The sequence below is a fragment of the Lingula anatina genome, chromosome 9, assembly GCF_051362555.1.
Source record: "Lingula anatina isolate TDL-2025a chromosome 9, LinAna3.0, whole genome shotgun sequence".
NCBI lineage: Eukaryota > Metazoa > Brachiopoda > Lingulata > Lingulida > Lingulidae > Lingula > Lingula anatina.
In genome coordinates, this window is record NC_141775.1 from 1,458,985 (window position 1) to 1,480,099 (window position 21,115).

General features: G+C 36.8%; 1 protein-coding gene across 1 annotated transcript in view; it reads left to right on the forward strand.

Annotated features, from left to right (window-relative positions):
* LOC106161530 (phosphatidylinositol 4,5-bisphosphate 3-kinase catalytic subunit delta isoform-like) overlaps window positions 1-20,990 on the forward strand; it is a 24,933-nt gene extending 3,943 nt beyond the window's left edge. The window contains exons 2-24 of the mRNA XM_086995033.1: window positions 4,527-4,734; window positions 5,027-5,122; window positions 9,054-9,186; window positions 9,941-10,041; window positions 10,691-10,822; window positions 11,364-11,558; window positions 12,032-12,101; window positions 12,329-12,588; window positions 12,900-13,112; window positions 13,228-13,366; window positions 13,875-13,978; window positions 14,187-14,249; window positions 14,544-14,732; window positions 14,943-15,064; window positions 15,253-15,396; window positions 15,678-15,843; window positions 16,099-16,211; window positions 16,579-16,694; window positions 17,060-17,138; window positions 17,383-17,556; window positions 17,791-17,908; window positions 18,211-18,350; window positions 18,787-20,990. Coding sequence (XP_086851159.1) covers window positions 4,600-4,734; window positions 5,027-5,122; window positions 9,054-9,186; window positions 9,941-10,041; window positions 10,691-10,822; window positions 11,364-11,558; window positions 12,032-12,101; window positions 12,329-12,588; window positions 12,900-13,112; window positions 13,228-13,366; window positions 13,875-13,978; window positions 14,187-14,249; window positions 14,544-14,732; window positions 14,943-15,064; window positions 15,253-15,396; window positions 15,678-15,843; window positions 16,099-16,211; window positions 16,579-16,694; window positions 17,060-17,138; window positions 17,383-17,556; window positions 17,791-17,908; window positions 18,211-18,350; window positions 18,787-19,054 — 3,270 coding nt within the window. The 5' untranslated portion in view covers window positions 4,527-4,599 and the 3' untranslated portion in view covers window positions 19,055-20,990. The remainder of the gene's footprint in view (window positions 1-4,526; window positions 4,735-5,026; window positions 5,123-9,053; window positions 9,187-9,940; window positions 10,042-10,690; window positions 10,823-11,363; window positions 11,559-12,031; window positions 12,102-12,328; window positions 12,589-12,899; window positions 13,113-13,227; window positions 13,367-13,874; window positions 13,979-14,186; window positions 14,250-14,543; window positions 14,733-14,942; window positions 15,065-15,252; window positions 15,397-15,677; window positions 15,844-16,098; window positions 16,212-16,578; window positions 16,695-17,059; window positions 17,139-17,382; window positions 17,557-17,790; window positions 17,909-18,210; window positions 18,351-18,786) is intronic.
* The last annotated feature ends 125 nt before the right edge of the window (window positions 20,991-21,115 follow it).

Sequence of the window (21,115 nt, forward strand, 5' to 3'; positions counted from 1 at the left end):
GATTTATACCTAAGTAATGAGAAGATTGCGTGAAAATGTGCCTCACATCCTTATTATTTTTTTTTGTTTTGTTTTGTTTTCAGATGCCATTAAAATGGGTCAAGGCCCGCAGGAGAAAAAATAAAGAGCAAAATCTGGCAGCAAAATCAAAAGGTAAGCTTTCTGGTCTATAACTAGAACTTTTTAGTTTATGGAGTTGAAAGTAAAATGTCTTACATACATGGGCACTATCAATCTGTCCCTTGTGTGTCATGCTCAGTAAGATATTTCCACTGTACCGACAACATTATTACAAGTATCGGATTTCCACTGTACCAACAACATTATTACCAGTATCGGATACAAAAAGGCAGGTGCAATCACCACAGTGGATTGAGTGGAATTATACAAATGACAAATAATAAGAGACTAGCACATGTCAGAACCTTTTTAACAGTAAAATATTATTTTATTATTTCGGGTGAATGTCATAATGCAAGTGTTGCAGATGATTTAGATGCACCACTGTCAAGTTTGCAAAGTGATTGTAAACAATCAAAAAGACACACAGATGTATTAAATAAGCAAAATGGTAAGCTGCCCGAAATTAAATATTTAATTTTTGCTCGATAGTTTTACAAGTGCACGAAAAGCTAGGTCAGTGTTGTCCGTACCGTGGATTTTAACATAACATGAGCAATTAACACGTCAGCATCTTTTTAACTGTGTCATAATATTTTTTCAGATATATGTTGCAATGGAAGTGATTCTGATGACGACGTACCTCTGTCAAGTTAACTCGGTGCTACTCAAGAACCTGACAGGCACATTGATATTTCAGCAAATGGACCACCTTGAAACTAGCCATATGTTGTTCTTCATGAAAAACAAATATATCACTATAAATTGTCTCCCTTCTGTAAACTCTGAAGTTTAGTTTCTGACAAGTCTAGGTTGGAATTAGTCAGTAGTGCTCTTAACAATAGATAAATATTATCATCACGTGCATAATTTTTATTGAATGAGATATTAATGTTGAAACAAGTCAAAATAGGGGGAAAATGCTATAATTCTTTGTCATGTGAAACTAGTACTCCTAAATAAATTACCTATCTGTTGTGATTGTGTAACAGTCAGTGGTATCTAAAGGTGTTAACATTTTTATTTGCATTTCAATATCTGTGCCTTATTAAATCTATAATAAAATGCGTATGAACAGAATATGACTTGTATTATGTTACTATATCAGCCAGAAATGAATGATCAGTTTTAAATGCTAAATCTGATGAAATATTGATAATTTTTAGCAATCATCTTTTATTTAGTCATTTTTAGTGAGATGGCAAACAAAATTGTTACACATATTATTCTTCCAATACATTCTGTGGAAGATGTTCAAAAGACATTTGTTTCAAAACAGATTTTGCAGAGTTTAAAAATATGTGCATGATTATGAAGTCGCAAGGAAACTATATTGCATGTGTTCTTTATAAATATGAAAAAACGAGTTTACTTTTATTGATTGTCAGTATAAAGATATGTCTTACCTTTCACTATCATTATGAAGTAGGTACCCAAATTAGTGTTTGTGAAAGTGAAATTAAAAACTACTTTTTCTTAAAGGATTTTTTTTTCAGTCCTTTTTGTTTCACTGATTTGCTACGAATATTCTGGTGAATTTGAATTGATTATGCTCTAAAAGAATGACCGCTAATAGTGACAAAGTTTTACAAACATGCATAACAGATCAAGTTTCTGTTTTGGTGTAGCTTCACCATTCAGTTTCTCCCAGTGATTAGCATGACCTTATTGTCCAAAACGGCATCGAATATCACTATCTGTTACGTTGATGATCTCGTCACGTTTCCGGCTATATCTCCACGTTGAGTCAATTTCTATAAAATGGCAGCTTTTGTTACAGGGAGTGCGCTATTGGGTATTGCCTCCTCTGAATATAAAGTATTAAGACAACTACGAAATGTAAACAAACTGTACATCTTTAGAACTTTTTAATAAAAAAAAAAACTCGTGTGCCATTGCTTATCCAATATGGCGGATCTACTTGACGACGATGTGGCGTCCGCGAGAATGCACGAGAAATCACGCTATTCGCTAAACACGGGTTAGGTACAATGGGGATTAAAATTAAGCCCGGCTATCAAAACAACTTAAGGGGAACAATAGAGCAATGTTTACCCGTACGAACGTCTGGTCAAAGGGAAAATGCCGCTGTCCAATCTTTCTGTTTATTAGATCTTAGTTTTTACCAACCATTGCGACTAGGCAGTGGATGGGAATGGGATTGTTAGTCGCTAAACTGCTAAACTGTGTTTGAAATGTTATACCTTGTAGTTAAATATGTCAGAAAGACAACAGTGACTGCTTTGCTTGTGGTGTTGATCTCTCTCTCTCCCTCTTTCTCTCTCTCTCTCTCTCTCTCTCTCTCTCTCTCTCTCTCTCTCAAGTCCAATGTTTTATCATTATTGGTAAAACAATGTTCCAATTTATGCTATTAGTGTTATATAGTTTTAAACAGCATGACTTGTGATTATTCATTTTATTACAAACTGAATGGACAGATACTGGTTAATAGGTCAAGTTTATAATCTGAAATTTGAAGAAGGTGCAGATTAAAAGTCTTGTGTACAGCTGACTGGGCAAATAATTAATTTTTTTAGCATGTGCATTTCATTTAAATTGTGCAGAAAACTGGTAGTCATTGGTGATTTGTGTGAGCTACATGGAATGTGCACAGCTGTACTCTTGCTTGTTTGATAAAAAATGGATTAAGGCTGGATGTAGATAATCTGTGACAAACAGGCATGCTTGCGCGCATGCACACACATATTCACACGCACAGGTATCGTTTATATAAAGTGTTTGGCCTAAATACCTGTATTTTAACCTAGACTATGTTAAATACACTGTAATCAGGGGACCAGATAAGGATTATGGAGGGCTAATCACTTGGACTGATAAATCGTGAACCTATTGTTATAGGTAGATACATTAACCCCGAGTTTATTAATTACGTGTTGTTATTTCATTTTGGGTGTTTACACTTGTTTCCATTAACGCTAATCTATTTCGCTCCAAGTGACATCATTCTTCCATAATTGTAATCAAGGAGGAATGTCCACAGCATGAGTCGAAATGTTTAAATCAAGTCTGGGTCAATTTCATTTAAAGAACTTCAGTCCAAAAATTTGTCTTCATTATAGGCCAAAATTCTTGATGTCTTCGGTGAACTGAAATGTTTAGTCGCAGATCTGTTTTAAAACAATAAAGAAATGCTTCAGACCAGTTATTATTTGATTAGATTACTATCAATATATGTAAAACTGAATTGGACCAAATAGTTTTCGGTCCAACAGCATTGGCAAGTTCTGTACTAACGTCAGCTGGATTGTAACAGATATGCCCCATTGGCTGCTAGTGTGAATGCCCCTCTGGCTGTATCAGCGTGACCCACGGACTGATAAAGTGATAAGGTTTTGACAGTAAATTTGGAAACTTTAATTTTGGATATCTATATGGCAGTCGGTATGTGTACCACCTTTCTGTTTGCAGTCCTGTTCTTTTGCTTTATTTTCTTATGTATGGACTAGTTAGCCTCTAGGTTCAGTATATATGCTTAGTGTAATTTAAAATTCGTCAAGAATTTTATTTTACACTTCATGTTTTTTACTGCACTCATTTCATTGGTGTTTTTCTTTTCTGGATATTGTAAGACAGTAGAATTGTTGGAGCTTGACATATTTAAATATTATGTAGTATAGTTGCATATTATATTATATATATTAATTCAGTTTTTCCCACTGAAATGCAGTTGGTTCAAAAAGCGATCACAAAAATGATGAATGAACTAAAGACAGAAGGCTTGCCTAGAATATTCTTATCTTTATTAATTTAAAACACAGTAAGGGAACAAATTGTTGGGTCAAACTAATGACACATTTGCTTGGAATGAGGAGGGAAAACTAATTAAATGTGACCATTTTGAGGAATTTTTTAATGTAACTAAACCACAAAAATTCAGTTAATGCAACAAGATATAATTGCAAAGGGTTTCATTTTTTCCTCTTTGTAATCAAATGTCAAAAATTCAGGACGTAAGACAAGATACGCTAAGTAGGGCAGGTGATAATGGATGTTTGTCAAAATAAGATGTATATGATTCCAGTAATCTAGAAGGAAGTAAAAAGCAGGCATAGGGCAATGTTTGGAGGGGTGGAGAAAAAAAAAGAACATTGTTGGGTATTAGAAACTTAAAAGGCTCGTTTAACTAGATTGCAGTTTAATGGAAGTAAGTCACTGATTTAGTCATCACTGTAGCCACCTCTCTGTTAAATATAGGCCTAGCAAAAATCAGGGTAATTACCCAAATTGGCACAACTTTGGCTAGGCGTGGCAAGTGTTGTTATAGCTGTCATGTAAAGGTCGCCATTACAGTTGTTTTAAATTCTGAGTAGCAAATATGGGAACTGAAATTATCCTGTTCTGACAGCTTGATTATATCATGAAAATGTTTATCCTTTTTGCTCCAGATGTGCAGTGAAGTTGTCCATCTATAACCCCGCGTGAGCAGTGAGAGATGGAAGTGTAGGTGGCAGCAGCAGCATGGGTCCTTACCAGTTGGATTACTGGTCCACGGAGAACTCCAACCCTTGTATTAATGTGGACTGCCTGCTGCCCACTGGGCTCCTAGTACCCCTCCTGGTCTACAAAGATGCCACGTTGGAGCAGATTAAACAGGTAGGGGGTATCTCTGACACCTCCCCCTCCCCCCCCCCCCCTCCTCCTCCAAAAAGAGAAAAAGAAGTGAGATATGTAGATATGTTATATCATTCAGTTAAGTTTCTCTCTCTCTCTCTCTCTCTCTCTCTCTCTCTCTCTCTCTCTCTCTCTCTCTGCATATGTGATGCAAATTATGGTTTTCTGAGTAGTACCTATAATTATTACCATCATGAAGGACACAAGGTCTTCACTCTCTATGGTTCTTTATTGTTTATGTGAAGAAATGATATTGAGCTTTGTCTCTCCCTAGGAATTATGGAAGGAAGCACAGAAGCTCCCCCTGTATGGGAAGCTAGAGGGCATCAATGAGTATCTCTTCATGTGTATTAACCAGACGGCGGAACAGGTAATGACAGCATCATTAGTACCACCAGCGTATACGCTGGTGGTACTCATGGTTTTAGTCCCGACCCGTCTCGTACAGCTCCGCCGGCTCCGCCGGCTCCTGCGGCTCCGCAGTCGGGCGCCGGAAACAAGTCACCGTTACTGCTTCTCCTCCTAGACCGCCAGGACCTGTGTCCCCATCTCTTGGATTTAGGTCACATATAATCTCAACTTGAACACCCTGTTTTTTTTTATCTCTGTCGGTGCATTGGCCTGGGCGTGACACTTGTTGAAACGCACCCTTGTCAAAATTTTTGAAAATTCAAGGCTAAATATCTCCCAAACCAAAGGAATTATGGGAAAAATTACTACAGAAGTCTGACCGAAACTCATATGTGGAGATTCCAAATATGCCCTTGGATTTGACTTTTGACCTTTTTTCAAGGTCAAACAAGCCAAAATTTTCTAAAAAATGGGAATTTTCTGCAAAAAAATATTTGTTTGTGCTATTTTTTGGAAACTACACAGATCTAAGCTCTCCTGTTACAGTGAGGGGTTACAATTGGGGACTCCTTTCATCTTTGGGAGTTTGGGGTCAATCGGTGCATTTTCACGGGAGAAGCAGCCATTAGATCCCGAAACTGAAAACTTGTTTTTATTCTGGAATGGTAAATGCCAGAAACCTTTTGTTCATAGCATTTTGTAGAACTTGTCAAGTGCAATACTGGAGGTGGTGTCCATTTTTTTGTTTTCGATATGGTTAAGGCATTGCGCTATATCAAAAATTACAACATTGCAATATTCAGTGGGGAAAATGATAAATATTCCAAAATTAGCAGAGATATGCCCATAGTTACTATTGAACTTGAGTAAGAAGTCATATACTGGTAATCTAACTGTGACCTTGAAATTGACCTTTGACCTACATTTCATGATGAACTGCACTTTGAAGTTTTCTGATCTTTATATCTCCAAAACTGGCAAAGATACGCCCATAGTTACTATTGAACTTGAATAGGAAGTTATATACTGTTAATCTAACTGTGACCTTTAAATTGACATTTGACCTACTTTTCACCATGAACTGAACTTTGCAAATTTTCCAGCCCTTATAACTCCAAAACTGGCAGAGATACACCCATAGTTACTGTTAAACATGAATAGGAAGTCATATACTGGCATTCTTATTGTGACCTTGAAATTGACCTTTGACCTACTTTTCAACATGAACTGAACTTTGCAAATTTTCTATCCCTTATATCTCGAAAACTGGCAGAGATAGGTCCAAAGTTACTATTGAACTTGAATAGAAAGTCATAAACTGGCAATCTTACTGTGACCTTGAAATTGACCTTTGACCTACTATTTATGTTGAACTGCACTTTGCATGTTTCCTGGCCTTCATATCTCCAACATTGGTAAAGAAATGCCCATAGCTACTATTGAACCTTTATAGGAAGTCATATACTGTGGCCTTGAAATTGACCTTTGACCTACCTTTTTACCACAAACTGAACTCTGCATATTTTCGTGCCCTTCATATCTTCAAAACTAGCAGAGATCTGCTCAGTGTTGTCCCTAGGTTTTCTCTTTTGTCAGCATACCGGTATATGCAATACTGATAATGCATTTCAAGGAAAACCAATAGGCCTATTGTCTAGAAAATCACAAGAGTGATCAGTGTTAGGAAAATATAGGTCAATTTGAACATCTCCTTGATTGGACCATTTTAACTGTTATGTTTTTTTGATTTTTTTTTTTTTTTTTGTGCATATTTTGAGAACTCTTGTTTATTGCATTTTATAGAGCTTGTCAAGCACAAGACTGGTGGTGGTGTCCAATTTTTTTTTATTATTTTTTTGGGGGGGGGGTGTCCTTACGAATGTGCTTACTCCAGCTGGTGGTACAATATCCAGAGGCGGTATCGCCTCTCTGATCCTCTAGTTTTATGATTAATATTGACATTATTGATATTATTGACATCAATATTTTATGTCTGTAAAGGCATTTATCAAATTTTGTGGAATAAAATCAAATTTCCTTGAAAATTCAGCTAGATTTTCGATTATTGTCAGGCATAGATATCATAAAACAAGTCTTGTGATTATGAACAATTTTGAACAGGCAGATATATATTAAAGGATATTTTTGTGGACATAGTGTCAGAGCACACACATACAGGATCATGCATGCATCCTCACATAGTCTTGTATTTAGGGCTGTATTCCCAGAGCTTTTAGATCGATCTATCCCCGCGGGGAGTCTCACTAGATTACTGTCAGATAATCCGGCTTAAATGTCCGTCCCACCCACTACAAGCTGTAAGGGGGTAATTAACTTTCGTGTGCGTTCGGCTGACAGCTATTTAGCATGAACCCCCAGGGAGTTAGGTCGATCTAAAGTAGATCGATCTAATCTCTGGAAATGGGGTCTAGGATCACATGCATAAATGTGTTCACAGACCAGTACTATTGCATTCACCTCTCTCCCTGACTCTCTCTCTCTCTCTCTCTCTCTCACTCACACACACACACACACACACACACACACACACACACACACTTTGGTAGCAAAATTCCAGCCTGGAGATAATAGAAACAGAAACCTAGTTATCAGTCCTTAACAAAGTTTTCCAACAGATTTACCCTAAAAGCAAGTGACATGCCCACTTCCCTTATCAGGTCTCCATGTTGACACACATGTTTATAATACTAATACAAATACACTTCACTTCATAAGAAGTAACTGAAAACCTGCACCCCTTATATATCTGACTGCTCCGTCTTAGGCTGTCTTCCCAGGGCTTTTAGATCGATCTGTCCCTGCGGGGAGTCTCACTAGATTACTGTCAGATAATCCGGCTTAAATGTCCGTCCCGCCTGCTACAAGCTGTAAGGGGGTAATTAACTTTCGTGTCTGCCCGGCTGACAACTATTTAGCGTGAACCCCCAGGGAGTTAGGTCGATCTAAAGTAGATCGATCTAATCTCTGGAAATGGGGTCTTAGTCTCGGGGGCCTTTTCACATCAGTTTTAAATAAAAGCTATTTGCAGACCAGGTGGCATGATTTTTTACCCTTGGTTAAATATAGTGAGATACAGTGGGGATTCCTCTGGAAAAGTCTGTTTGAGTTATTTTGTTGACTAATTAGGAATTAATTCATGTTTAAGTTTGGTCTGGTAAGAACCGGTGCTTAGATCTGGCTGTCTTTTCTTTTTGTCTTTAAAATTTATATTTGAAATGGAGTGCATGGGTAAATACCAGACCATCCTCATAGATTATTCAGAAAAAAATGTACAGCACAAAATTAATGCATATTTCAAGATTAAATAGTTCAAGGGATCAAGAAAAAAAACTACTAGTACTAAGCTGGATGGACAATATTTATGAGTGACTTCATGAATGAAATTTTAGAAAGAAAAAACAATGGGAACAACAAGCATACATTACTTCTGTCTTGCCAATCAGGATTGTGTACTTTAGATTAGTAGGTAATTCTGTGGAATGCTGACAGCATTGTTTTCCCTACCACAGATTGTTATTAAATTACAGTTACAGGAGAAGAAAAATAGATGCCAGACATTATAAAGTCCATGTTGAAAAAAAGTTGTGGAGTTGACAAATTCTTTATTTAAAACCTTTCTGCTTAAAACTGTTTTTGAATATATATATTAATTCTATTTTTAAAATGCCAAATCTTTTCAATACTTTAATACATGTATATACAACTTGTAAATAATTAATGCTTTTAAAAATCTGATGTTGCTAGCACTTGAAATACAGTGCCAGCAGAGGGCACATCTAGCACAGTGAACAAAATTTAAGAAAAAAATCTTGTATTTATTTATTTATTTATTTAGTCTGCGAGGGTGTGGTTAAGATTAAACTAACACATTTCACACAATGACACATAGTGAATTCCTTTGTTAAAACCTTGCTGTATTTTGCCACCAGGAGGAGTTAGAGGACGAGAACCGCCGTCTGTGTGAGGTACGACCATTCCAACCCATACTTAAAGTGGTGAAGAAGCATGGCAACAGGGCCGAGAAAGTTCTCAACTCACAGATCTCCGGACTCATTGGCAAAGGTCAGTCGATCAAATGAGAACAATTTTTACATGTTCTTTGTAAACCGCTTCAGTCCATGCCACCTCTTCCTCGTTTAGTTACATGTACAATTTCCATTTAGCTGGATAAAAATTTTGTTTGTTGTTTGAACCTGATGTTACATTGAATTATGTTTCTAGCTTGTGAATTTTACTGCTTTGAGGGTGGTTTTATGTAATATTGTGTCATTTTCTGTGTTATATATTGCAAGTGTGTCAAAGTAGCTTTATCATTTATTTTTAGATAACACCATCAGAACAATTGTAGCTAAGATTTAAGTTATTTGCACTCCAATATTTTTTGTTTCTATAAAATTAAGTTATAACAACCCATCCTGTTTACAATAAAATTAATGTAATATTTTCTTCAAACAAGAGCAAAACTTAGTATAAGAGTTCTCTACACTCCCAATATATCAGTGTCTTGCTAGACATCCCTAGGGAAGTAAAAAAAAAGGGGGGGAAATGTAGAAAAAAATTATTACTGCATTGTAAGTGCAAATAAGAGCTAAGAAATTCTTTGCTATATCAACTCTGATTTTTGGTGTTATTTTGAAGAAACTATTATGACTTGGTGTATATCACAGCTGATGAAATTCCACACCAAGTGAGACTCAGAACAGCATTCAGCAGGCTGATCATTTTTAAATTGTGCACACCTTGTAATGTTGTACCTGCATGGTGGTTTTACTGATTTATATGTGTGTTTTGTATTGCCCCGTGTTCCCTCGTTTAGGTTTGCATGAGTTTGATAGCATGCGAAATCCAGAGGTGACAGACTTCAGACAGAACATGCGGCGAAAGGCAGAAGAAATTGCTCAAGAGAGGAAAAAAATGGTAAAAATGGTTTGATTTTCTGTAATATGCTTTTTATCTTGGTTTATGTGGTCAAAGTATTGCTTCACATTGAATACACTAGGAGATTTTTCTTGAGATATGTTGTTGGATTATTATAGTGCAGTTGCGTGGCAACATAACTTCAACTTGCCAGTGTGGGAAAGTCATTGTAAGTGTCAATTTGTGGAGATAATGTACTTACTAGTACAGGAGGAATGGTTCAATTTGTGCCTTTGAAAAGTTGTTCATTTCTTTACTATTGTGATCACATGGCCCCTGATTTCACACATGATTTCAGCTTGGACTTTGATAAATCTGGCTCCAAACTAGGTGGTTGAAATCTGATAAAGCTTTTGCATATCACGTTGTCATATCACACTGATCAGTTTAGTGAAGGGCTACCAGATATATTCATTTTCAGGCAAATAGAATAAAAATTATGTATATTTTGTAGTTATTTTTGTGAAAATCTGATTTTATGACCCCTGTTAACATTTTTGAGATAAATGACCTGTTACAACCTCAATTCTGATTGTTCTATCTCCAAATCACTATTAAATGGGCTAATATTAATTAATTAATTAATTAATTAATTAATTAATTAATTACTTTCTCCTGTAATGGTCTATAATTGCCTTTGATATTTCAGACACTGTTAGAAAAGGCCAAGTACCTGTATCCCCCAAACCTGGACAACAACCCAACCCTCCCTGTCTACCTGGCCGAGAAGTTGAAGAGTAACCAGCTGATGGTGGCGGTCACTATTGAGAGTGGGACTGAGGTGAAGGACGTGGGCTTGTGCTGACATGCACAGACATACACACACATGCACGCTTATACACATATGCACACACTACAGAAAATGAACCGCAGATGCACACACATGCACGCCTACAGACACGAACACACGAAAGAAATTGGGATGTGGGTGAAGGTCCTGGGGCTTGGGCTGACACACACATACACATGCACACTCGCATGCACAGACTGCAGAAAATTGGGAGGGAAGCGATCTCCATGGGCTTGCGTTGACACCAAAAACACACACACATACACACTCGCATGCACATGCACTACAGAAAATGGGATGGAGGTGGAGTTCACGGGTTTGCTCCTGCATGCTCAAATAACAGAAGACACACCCACTTCAGAAAGATGAGACTACATGATCATTTCAGAAAACAGTGATTTCTTAGAAATGTTCAAAATTTACCGTAATTACAGTCAGTTTCATTATATTAAAAATGATCTTAACAATGTAAAAAAAGCCTAGGTAAGTTTTAAAATTTATTCTAAAAAATAACTTTGTTCTCCCATCTCAGGACATTCAGCAGATGACCAAAAACTTCAGAATTCCACAAGAAGCCCATCCCAAAGAACTTATCATGTTGGTTCTGCAGAAGTTATCCAGCACCCTTGGACAGGCTCTTGGGGACCCCACTAAATTTATCCTCAAAGCCAGGGGCAGGGAGGAGTATCTGCTGGATACAGGGTGTAATACTATCACACAATACAAGGTCAGTGGCCAATCAGGATTGGCAATGCAAATGTATTGACCAATCAGAATGCATAATGCAGATCTGAATAGGAAAAAATGGATATAATATAAAGAATACTGAGTGGAATCAATAATATATGTTGGACTATATTGTAAAGATCAAACATAGTATAAGATTAAATGCAGTGCATAATGATATCCAATCAAATGATTTATGTTTCATGGGTTATCTTTTGCAGTACTAGACTGGGCTCTTTTTTTGTCCAAAAATAAATTCATATTTTGATCTATGATCCCAATTATTATTCATAAATTTTTTTGATTTATTTATAATCCAATGTATACTTGTCTTAAGGCCCTCTTGATGTGGAACATTTGTAAATGATAATTAGTATTGATAAGATGGGCCAGCAAGGAGAAATCTTATGAAATTGTTCATTTGTGACTTTTTTATTTTAAAATTATGATCTTTTAAAAGTGATTTTTTTCCAGTACATAAGAGAGATGATAAGTCAAGGAAAAATCCCACACCTGTTGATGACTTTGAAGAGCAGGGTCCCAGGTAGTATATTATAATATATGTAATATTATGACATAACACGACATAATATGACAAAAGAAAATATTATTTAAATATATAGTTCAGTGGTCACAATACTTTGAAAACTACATTTACTTGTAATAAATTACCCAAATAATATTGTTAAAAATTAGGTTATCAGGCAATAAATTGTAATTGGTAAATTTATTGTTGATTTAGTGAGTAATAATATTCCTTTGATATTAAAGGTTTAGAAGATGCGGTGTCGGAAAATGGCATCAGCAATTCCTGTCCATCCCCTGTTCCTCCTCCGAGGCCACCAAAACCCAAAAGGGGCAACACGCCCTCTCACTCGCCTAAGAAACCATTGAAAGTGAACGTCCCTTCCCCGCTGCGGACGGACAGGCGGAAGACACTGGGGGGAGTGACAAGTATATGGACAATCAATGAGACATTCTCGATCACTGTGAACGCTATTAGGAACGTGAATTGTAATGATGACTCCAAGGTGAGAAGCTATTATAGAGCTCATCAGTGTTAACTTGGGACAGTTCAACGTGTTAGGCAGACAAAATTAGTTGCCAGATATTGGATAGGCTTGGGTTTCACAGCATTTCTAAAATAATATGTGGATCACACTCCCTTTCTCCCCATCTCTCTCACACTCGCACACACACACACACACACACACACACACACACACACACACACACACACACACACTTCAAATAATTTACCAGTTTTTCACCAATTTTGGTATTATTTATTGACATGTTTTCCTGAAGCCATTCTCATGCCAGCCATTCTAACACCTTTCAGATTCACGTACGGGCGGGACTCTTCCACGGCCATGACATCATGGGAGACATCAAGGACACAGATTTCGCCAGGCTGGAGGATAAAAAAGCAACGTGGAACCAGACGCTTGATTTTGGAATCAGCGCAAGGGACGTGCCGCGCATGTCCAGACTATGCTTCTCGCTGCTTGTTATTCATGGGGGCAAAAAAGGAAAGGGGAAGGAAAAAAGATTGGTGAGTTTGCGTCATGTTTACTTTTGAAGGGAATCAAGATTGATCTTAATAATCTGAATGTCTTGACAAATGCCAACAAACTTATTTGTCATCCCAGTGTTATTTGGTATCCTAGGCCCCCAATGCTGTGCCACTGGCCTGGGTGAATATCATGGTGTTTGACTACAAGGACATGCTTCAACAGGGACCCAAGCAGCTTCATCTCTGGCCTCTCAAAGATGACATCACCACAGAACACAGTTTACACCATATAGGTAGGTGGAAACTGGGTCACACTGATCCAGATATGAATTGGGTCATTTTGGGTAATTGTTTCATCTTTTACATATCAGGATAGAAACTGACATGGAACACAACTTAGTATGCCATATACATTATTAGAAACTGGGTCAAACTGTCAGAGAAGATCCATGTGGTTGACTAGGTTGACATTGTTTCTCAGGAATGAAATTATCACTCATGTTAGGTTGACTTAGTTATGAAGAGGATCAGGTAGCTGGAAATTGAATCTTATCAGCAAAGCACAACTTAAAATTTATGAAGAAAGGGCTTTTTATGTAATACATTGAATTTGTTGTATTTGAAGATGTTTGTTTTGGTAATGATAGCAATGAGATATTTTCTATTTTTCTATTACAGAAAAAATGCAGAGATTCTAGTGTTTTTTTTTTTTTTTTGTTTGTTTTTTTTGCATATTTGTGGTTTTTAAGATAATATCATGATTTACTTGTATAATTAAGACAGTATTGTCTGTTTTTCCAGGCACTGTTGTGTCAAACCCAAATGAAGAAAGTGCCCCGGAGCTTCTAGTCACATTCCACAACTTTGGCTGCAGTGATCCTGTGGTGTTTCCTCCTATAGCTACTGTGAGTATGCTAAGTAGTGTTGGAGATGTGCCTGTGTGTGTGTGTGTGTGTGTGTGTGTGTGTGTGTGTGTGTGTGTGTGTGTGTGTGTGTGTGTGTGTGTGTGTGTGTGTGTGAGAGAGAGAGAGAGAGAGAGAGAGAGAGAGAGAATGCTTTCATGTACAGCCTTTACATTTATATAAGAACACCCAATGCTTGATATTTTCCTAGGTTTTAGAGTTTGCCCACAGACATGAAGAACGGGAGGAGGATGGACAGCCTATATATTCTATGGTAAGGAAAAGAAGTGTCACAGAGAGATCAATTGTGAAAAATAAGATACAAAATGTTGGGCCTGTCAATCCTTACACTGTCAATCCAACGTTTTTTAATTCAATTCTAAGGTGGTTAGGTGTTGGGTCCCATGATAAATGTTCAGTTTTCTTTTTTGTTTTTTTTTTCAACCGAAACTTATGTCTAAATTTATCTGTCTCCACTGGTCTTAAAATTCATGATTTTTTTTTTTTTTGTATTTGTTCCTGCCCTGTTCCAACCGACTCCAATTTTGTGAATATTTTTATTCTCTAGCCTGATGCCAGCAATAGCACGCTGCAGGACCTAGAGAACATGTTATATAAGGATCCCTTCCAGCAGCTCCATGAGCAAGAGAAGGAAACAGTGTGGAACCTGAGGGAGGAATGCAAGAAACATTTCCCAGAATGCCTCCCCAAGCTCCTCAGCTGCGTCACATGGGACTCGCATGAAAAAGTTGCTGTGGTATGTGGTGTTGGATTGGTCTTGTCTTGAGTGAAATGTTAAGTCAAGTCAGTTTATTTTTCAAATATGTAAAAGCAAAGCATCAGATAATATGTGGAGACATTGCAGTGCAGCGTGCTTAATTAAGATGACTGACAGTCTAAATTAACTTCTGGTGAAAAATAGTTTTGTTTTAATGTAATTTTTTTTTAAATTTCGTTTTTTATTTAGATGCAGGCCTTGCTGTCCAACTGGCCCAAGATTCTCCAGGAACACGCTCTAGAGCTGCTGGACTGCTCTTATGCCAGCAAGGCAGTCAGGAAGTTTGCTGTGGAGTGCCTCAAGGATATGAGGTTTGGATACTCTCTCTCTCTCTCTCTCTCTCTCTCATCAGTGTCTGATTTTAAATATTGAAAATCTATAGCCAATAATAATAAATTTAATTACTTACTTAATGGCAATTTTGACTTTTTTTTGACAGTGCAGGGCTGCAGAGCTTAGTTGACAGAATTTGTTCTTTGAAAATGTTCTGCTCTTCCAGTGACACAGATCTGCTGCAGTACCTACTCCAACTGGTGCAAGTGCTGAAGTATGAGGCATACTTAGAGAATGATCTCTCAGAGTTTCTGATGCAAAGAGCACTGGCCAATCAGAAGATTGGACACTATTTCTTTTGGCTGCTAAGGTAAGAGACAGAGCCAATCAGAAGAGATGGCTCTATTTTTTTATGGCTGCCAGTGATTCCCAGTGAAGCGATTGGACAAATTTTCTTTTAGTATTCAGTTGCTAATGTAACAGACCCAACCAGCAGACTTCTGGATACTGTTACTTTTATTTTATTTTAGTCAACTTTTTAAGTTCGTATTATATAAATAAAGCATAACATTGTAGAATGCCACTAAGTGTGTTCAGAAAATTTCTATGTGTAGTAAGAAATATGTAAACCCACTGCTCTTTTTCTCCTAGGTCTGAAATGCATGTCCCATCAGTATCAGTGAAGTTTGGAATTCTCCTCGAGGCATACTGTCGTGGGGCCGTACTCCACATGAAGACATTGCAGAGACAGGTGGAGGCATTGGAAAAACTGCGCTCCATAAATATTTTGGTGAAGGGAGAGCAATACAGTGGCAAGGTAGGTCTCAAGCACTGTACACTGTCATTAACAGCTAAGGCAAAGCTGTGTCACATCTGAGATGACACATGAGTCATGTGCACAAATTATACATTCAAATTTTTTATATCTTACCATCTTTTTAGGTGCATAAATTCTATGATTTCTTTTCATTTCAAAATGCTTTAATTGAAAATATTATGGAACATTTCACAGGTCATTTAACTAAAATAATAATTATACTTATCTTTTTTCCCCCCAATGTTTCATTCACAGAAGCAGAAAGCCCTCCAGGACATGCATGACGTGCTCCGTCAGAAGGCGTACATGGAGGCACTGTCTGATCTACGGGCGCCATTGGACCCAGCGTGGGGCTGCCACAAACTCAAGTGAGTCTTTTTATCTGTGTGGGTTAACAAATAAGAATGAATCGAGTACTTGTTTTAGATGGTATTGATGAATTTTAAGCATTTTACAAAAGTTTAAATTTTGGTGTGCTAGAGTTCAGAATCCTAAATTATTGTATAAAATCTCCGCAGACAAAGTATACAAAAGATGTGCTATGTGAAGCAATTCTCTCAAAAAACGAGAAAAAAAATCAGATGGAGAATTTTCACATGCATGCCAGCCTCTGCAGTGGAACAAGTGAACTTTTAGTTTGGTGATGTTATTTTATGAAATGACAATTCGGGCCAGTGAAAAAAGAAAATTTGCATTTTAGACCCTGAAAATACAAACCTTCTCTTTTGTAATTAGGATTGAAAAGTGCAAAGTGATGGATTCCAAGATGAAACCATTGTGGCTTGTCTGGGAAAACCAGGACAGCGGTGCAGATAGTAGCGACATCTATATTATGTTCAAGAATGGAGATGGTAAAAAGACTTTTCTGTTTTTTTATGTAAATGCAAGTAAAAATGATAATGATATTAATAAAGATTAAATTTAACTAATCTTCTTAAATAATGTGAAGATAAGTCATCTAGTCGTATTTTACATAGACTAAAGTTTTTAAAATCTGTTACTTGGCTAAAAATTTAGTTTAAACTGGTTGAAGTCTCTGACAGAGAGAGATGTGGAGTGGTCAACTAGATAGTAAGTCCAGTAATAGCTTTTACAAACTTTATTGTTTTAGCATCCTTAAAGTCTATTTTAAATGTTGGACATGTGGGTCATTTTATACAAATACATGGTAAATAAAAAATTATTGAATATGAAATGATTGCCATTTTATTTCCAGACCTCCGTCAGGACATGTTAACACTCCAAATTCTGCACCTAATGGATTCCATTTGGCAAGCTGAAGGTTTAGATCTCAGGTGAGGGAAAATGACTTCATTTTTAAACTAATTTTTCTTTTGTTTATTTAGATGTATTTGTTTGTTACATGAGAAATCAGAGAGAGAGAGAGAGAGAGAGTTACCAGACTGTGATTCCTGTACACATCATCATTCATCTATAATACAAATAATTTCTAGAATAATTCTGCATGGCAACCACACACCGCTCTGGCATAATAAAACTGGGCAGTACAGCAGACATTTTTCACGATCTCTTTTTTAGACTCATTCCATATGGTTGCATAGCAACAGGCCCCAGTTCTGGCATGATAGAACTGGTGACAGACTCCCAAACCGTGGCTAATATACAGAAACAGTATGCCAGCTTGGCACTCAAATCAGCATTCAACAAAGAAAGTCTCTACTTGTGGCTCAAGGAAAATAATACAAAGGCGAGGTGAGCAGGAGATTGACTGCGGACTTCTCAGACTTGAAGCAAATTCACATTAGGCCACTTTTTGGATAAAAAAAAATCAGTCACACTTGTAACAGAAGACTTATAAATTATTCTGAGTTTCCTTTCTGCTTTAGCAGCCCAATAATCTGCTAATGCACAACACAACATTTTTTTTTTTGGCAAAATTAAAAGTGGAATGCGGGTATGATTGTTATTTGTGCTCTGTTATTTCAGCTTGGAAAGTGCAATAGAAGAGTTTACCCTGTCTTGTGCAGGCTACTGTGTCGCCACCTATGTTTTAGGAATAGGTGATCGTCATAGTGATAACATTATGATCAAAAGGACAGGGCAGGTATGGAAGTTTTAATTTGAAGAATGAATGTATATGTTCTACTTACCATGATATTCCCTAGGATCTACTTGATAAAACTAAATAAGTAGAAGTGTTTAAGGACATGAGTAAGACATTTTTTTTTCTTAATCAGTTCTTCATGCTTCACTAAAATTTTAAGCATTTGAAGTTATTACATGCATCATGCACCCAAATCTTCTGCTTCTTCTACTTTCAAGTTGATAGCGTCATAAAAACTTAACTGATTTGATTTGAAGTTGGTCAGGAGTATTTATTTTATTTTTCTCTATGTCATGTTACAGCTTTTCCACATAGATTTTGGACACTTCTTGGGCAACTTCAAGAGCAAATTTGGAATCAAAAGGGAGCGTGTGCCATTCGTTCTTACCAATGATTTTGTTCATGTAATCAACAAAAGCCCACATGAGGACTCCTTCAAAAGGTATGATCTTTTTTGTTGTGAGAAAAACTTAAGTCATCTAAATGATCCTTTTAAGTCCACATTTACAACAGAGGAAGAGCATTAGTCCCCAGATCAAATATGGGCAACCATCTTGAATGTTTGTTGCCTAATCCCTGCGGGGAATTTATTCAGTGACTCTTGGGGGATTAGATAGCAAGCTTTTAAATGGGTCGCCATATTTGATTTGATGTACTTGTTAGTCCACTGTTGTGAATGCAGCTTAAAAGAGAATATTCCCAAGATCATTTGGCAAACACAAAATTAAATAAAGACTGTTGTGTGTTTAAGGTAGGTGATTTCACATCACCATTATGCACTCCCCCCCCCCCACACACACACACACACACCCCACCCCACCCCACCCCCTCCTCCATCTCAAACCTGCCTTATTTTCATCTACGTTTTCATTGAACAGGTTCAGAAAGTGCTGTGAACGTGCCTTCATGTGCCTTCGCAAGAAAGGCAACCTCCTAGTGACACTCTTCACCATGATGCTGTCTACGGGACTTCCAGAACTCACATGCATGAAGGACATTAGTTACTTGAACGACACGCTCGTGCTTAACTACTCCGAGGACGAGGCCTTGAAACACTTCCGCAGCAAATTTGACGAAGCTCTGAAGAACAGTTGGAAAACGAGCTTAAACTGGGCTGCACATAACATGGCAAAGGATAATACATAAAAAAAGCAGGGCAACTTTTTAGAATGGATAGAAAAACAGTGCAGCTCTTTAGAATGGATAGAAAAACAGTGCAGCTTTCTCGATGTGTTAAGCAGTGCAGGAGGACAATTAGCGCAAGAATTTAGGAATGGAAGATACACTTCCATCTGATAACACACTTTATATTGTGGCTTTTTATATATGTTTTTAACTTCATCCTGGTGAGTTTGCCTTCATAAAGGTGGACATATTTTGTTTTATTTAATGTAAGTGGGCAAACTGGCTTGTGTGAATGTTTCACTGTGGCAGTCTGAATTTAAAGAATAATATCCCTTCTTGTATGCACAAATCAAGCTATGCACAAGGCAATGCAAAAGTCCAACGTGGATTTTTTTAAACCCAAGATGTTTTATTTCACCAGGCAGCAGTTGCCTGTGAAGCCATGCATGCTATGAATTATGCATGGGCAAAATATGCCTTTATTTTAAGAGAAATATCATAATTATTATCAGAGCTGCCAAGTAGTTTTCTTCTGGGGATCCACTGTGGTTATGATGTGTGATACTTGGCAGTCCACAGTTTCAGTGTTATATACGGCAATGGCTTTGAATTGAGTGACTTTGGGGTTTTAGATTTTGATCATCCTTTGGGATAGAAGAGATCATGATTCACTGCTGTTGATTTCTATTAGTGTAGATAACTGTTCACAGAATGAAGGATTACAAAGTAGAAATCTGCACCCAGTTTGTAAACATTTTATTGTATTTATTGCAGCTCTTAGAGTGAAGGATTTTAATGGCCAAAGAATGGCAAATGTAATTAGATGGAGAAGAAATTATTTTTATTCTATGTTCAGAGTACTATAGAGTACGGTTGATGACATCTGTGTGTATATGCAGAGAATATATATATACCATGTTCAACATCATCTTTTATCACCCTGAGTTTTAACATAGTTACGGTTATATTCCACACCAAGCAATCCCTCTTTCACACTTCCAAATCTTGAATTTCTGAGCACTGATGATAACTTAATTGTATCCTATGTGTGTGTTTTGAAATAATGACCGAGTTCTGAAAGAGCACTGCTTGTTGAAAGAAAAAGGGATAATCAAACAACTAAGGAACTCAGGGGGTCACATGTCATCCCATTAAAAAAACAGCAGAGTTTATTCATTTTGATATGAAAAAGAGATACATTTCCCATGTTATAGGATACACAAATTTTATTCTGTTTACTCCATGTTGGTAGGTTTGGAGCTGGTCATTCAGAGTTAGTTGGCTGTTGATATTTTATTGCTCTTTGTGTAACGCAGCTGCAGACTGCTCACATGAAGTGAACACCCTAACAGCATTTTGTGAAAATAATAATTGGAAGTTAAGTTTTAAGTCCATTTGGTGAACAGATTGATTAGGATAGAAGTAGATTAAGTATGGCGTAATGAAAGCGATATTAGGGCTGTTTCAGGAAGGCATCTTTTGCTTATTTCTGACCGTTGCTGGATTTTTGCAATGAGACAAAGCAAAATTTGCAACCAGTATAGCAAATTATCAGCTAAATGTAGTTTTCAGAAACAATTTTTTCAGCCACTCATTTTTCTTAGACCCTTAAACATTTTTTTCAAAGAAGAAGCCATTATATTGAATAATTGAACACACATTGCCATGTAATGTTTTATTCTATAGGCTCTGCATAAAAACATTCCTTTTAAAAAGTTACAATAAGAAATTTGTGATGATCAAAGTTTTTAACTTCTTATCCATCATATTCCATGTAGTTTTATTACCAGTGTGATGAAATCCATCAAGTTAAGCTGATGTTATTTCAGTGTAAAAAATTTTTCACTGTTTTAGTAGAATGTCATGTCTAAAGGTGTTTGATTTTCATATCTGTTATCAGGCACTATGCAAGTAGTTCATACATATATAGTAAGAGAAGAATAAATGTAAAATTTTATATATTTGCCTTTTGTTATCATTTTAAAATGGTTGGGCCATTTTTGGTAATAATTAAAATTACAATAATAATGATAATAATAATAATAATCACGCCTCTGCCTACGAGGGCACGAGACATTTTGG